This window comes from Polyodon spathula, chromosome 15 (genome assembly GCF_017654505.1).
Source record: "Polyodon spathula isolate WHYD16114869_AA chromosome 15, ASM1765450v1, whole genome shotgun sequence".
Taxonomy (NCBI): domain Eukaryota; kingdom Metazoa; phylum Chordata; class Actinopteri; order Acipenseriformes; family Polyodontidae; genus Polyodon; species Polyodon spathula.
Genome location: NC_054548.1, coordinates 15,126,586 through 15,127,933, shown reverse-complemented (window position 1 = coordinate 15,127,933; position 1,348 = coordinate 15,126,586). Strand labels below are relative to the sequence as shown.

At 42.1% G+C, this 1,348-nt stretch overlaps 1 protein-coding gene across 1 annotated transcript; it reads right to left on the bottom strand.

Annotated features, from left to right (window-relative positions):
• On the bottom strand, positions 1-1,301 carry LOC121327616 (claudin-34-like). Its single transcript, XM_041271728.1, has one exon. The coding sequence runs from the start codon at positions 1,112-1,114 to the stop codon at positions 320-322; it is 795 nt and encodes a 264-aa protein (XP_041127662.1). The 5' UTR covers positions 1,115-1,301; the 3' UTR covers positions 1-319.
• Between the last annotated feature and the right edge of the window lie 47 nt (positions 1,302-1,348).

Genomic DNA, 1,348 nt, shown 5'->3' with positions numbered 1-1,348 from the left:
ATAAACTGCTTTGATTTGCTTAAGGTGGTGCTACACCATTTTTTATTGACAAAACTAGAAGGGACAGATGGCAACTGAAAAACACAGATTAGGAAAAAATGTATACTGAGAAGCGTTTATTAAATCAGGGCTCTCGCTTTTGGCATTTAGATATAGCGTCACATATATCATTAACTCAAGGGCCCAACACCAGCATTTTTTTTTTGTCTATTTAGCATTTATTATTGATGTATATTTTTTAAGTATGTTATAGTATGCTAGTTGCATTACTAGTGCAGTGCATGCCTAGTGAAATGCAGTACACGGACCTCATTCTGCCCTAAAAAATGGCAATATTCTCATCGGACTGAAAAGCTGGATTGTCCATTGTATGTTCATGAGAGCTTTGATCATCATGACTAACTGCAGACAAAGTACATCTGGAGTTGGAAGTGTTAAATGAACTCAAACTGATGGACTCTAAGCTATTCCCTGGATGGATTTTGGGACCATGTCTTTCTGGAAACGTGTAGCAGAGAAACACAATCCCACTGAACAGCAGCAGAATAGCAGCTGAGATTCCAACATAAATAGCAGAGCCAACCTCTTGGGTCGAGGGAGAAGAGGGCATGTAAAAGTTGGCTGGGAAGTCTATTGTGTGGTTTCTCAGCACAGAGTTTATATTCCAGCCAACAGAAATTACAACACACACACTAGAGAGAATATACAGAGCCCCGCCAAATGAAAAAGTAATCCTTAGGGATCTGGCCTCATTCATTCCGAAGAAGATGTTTCTAAAAGTGTAAACAGAAACAGCTTTTCCGACTGCTCCGGCGAATATGCCCAGAACCATGAGAACCTGAGAGACACATATCTCCACTGGGGTAAAGGAGTCCCACACGCTGATATACTGACAGTACATCACTCGCAACTCAGGAGACACCAGCCGGTCACTGAAGAAACAAATCCGCCAAATGCCAACCGAGGCCACCCCAGAGGTTATGATGGTTCGGTCCGCCACGTACCATATTCTCCACTCTATAAGTCCGGTTGCTACTGCTACCAAGATCCATCCCACTGTACCTAACCAAAAACTGACGAACTGTAGATTAGTAGTGACCGCAAGGTAGGGCATGACATAGAAGTGTTGCACGATTAGCTGATGGAGTTCATGCTGTGTGTGTTCTCAACACAAAAACCAGAGAAAGGCATATGCTTCAGGCTGTTGTTGAAAGTCTTCACCAAACACACAATATTGAAGAATGTTTTTAGTTGCAAAAAACAGTTGTAAAGTCCCATTAGCTCCACGGTAAACCGCTTGCTATTTCTTGCTATTTTCACTCTCATCTGTTGTTACCTGGAGACACTG

Excerpts from the sequence above, each read along its gene's own strand:
- LOC121327616 (XM_041271728.1), bottom strand. The coding sequence starts at position 1,114 with ATGCCCTACCTTGCGGTCACTACTAATCTACAGTTCGTCAGTTTTTGG.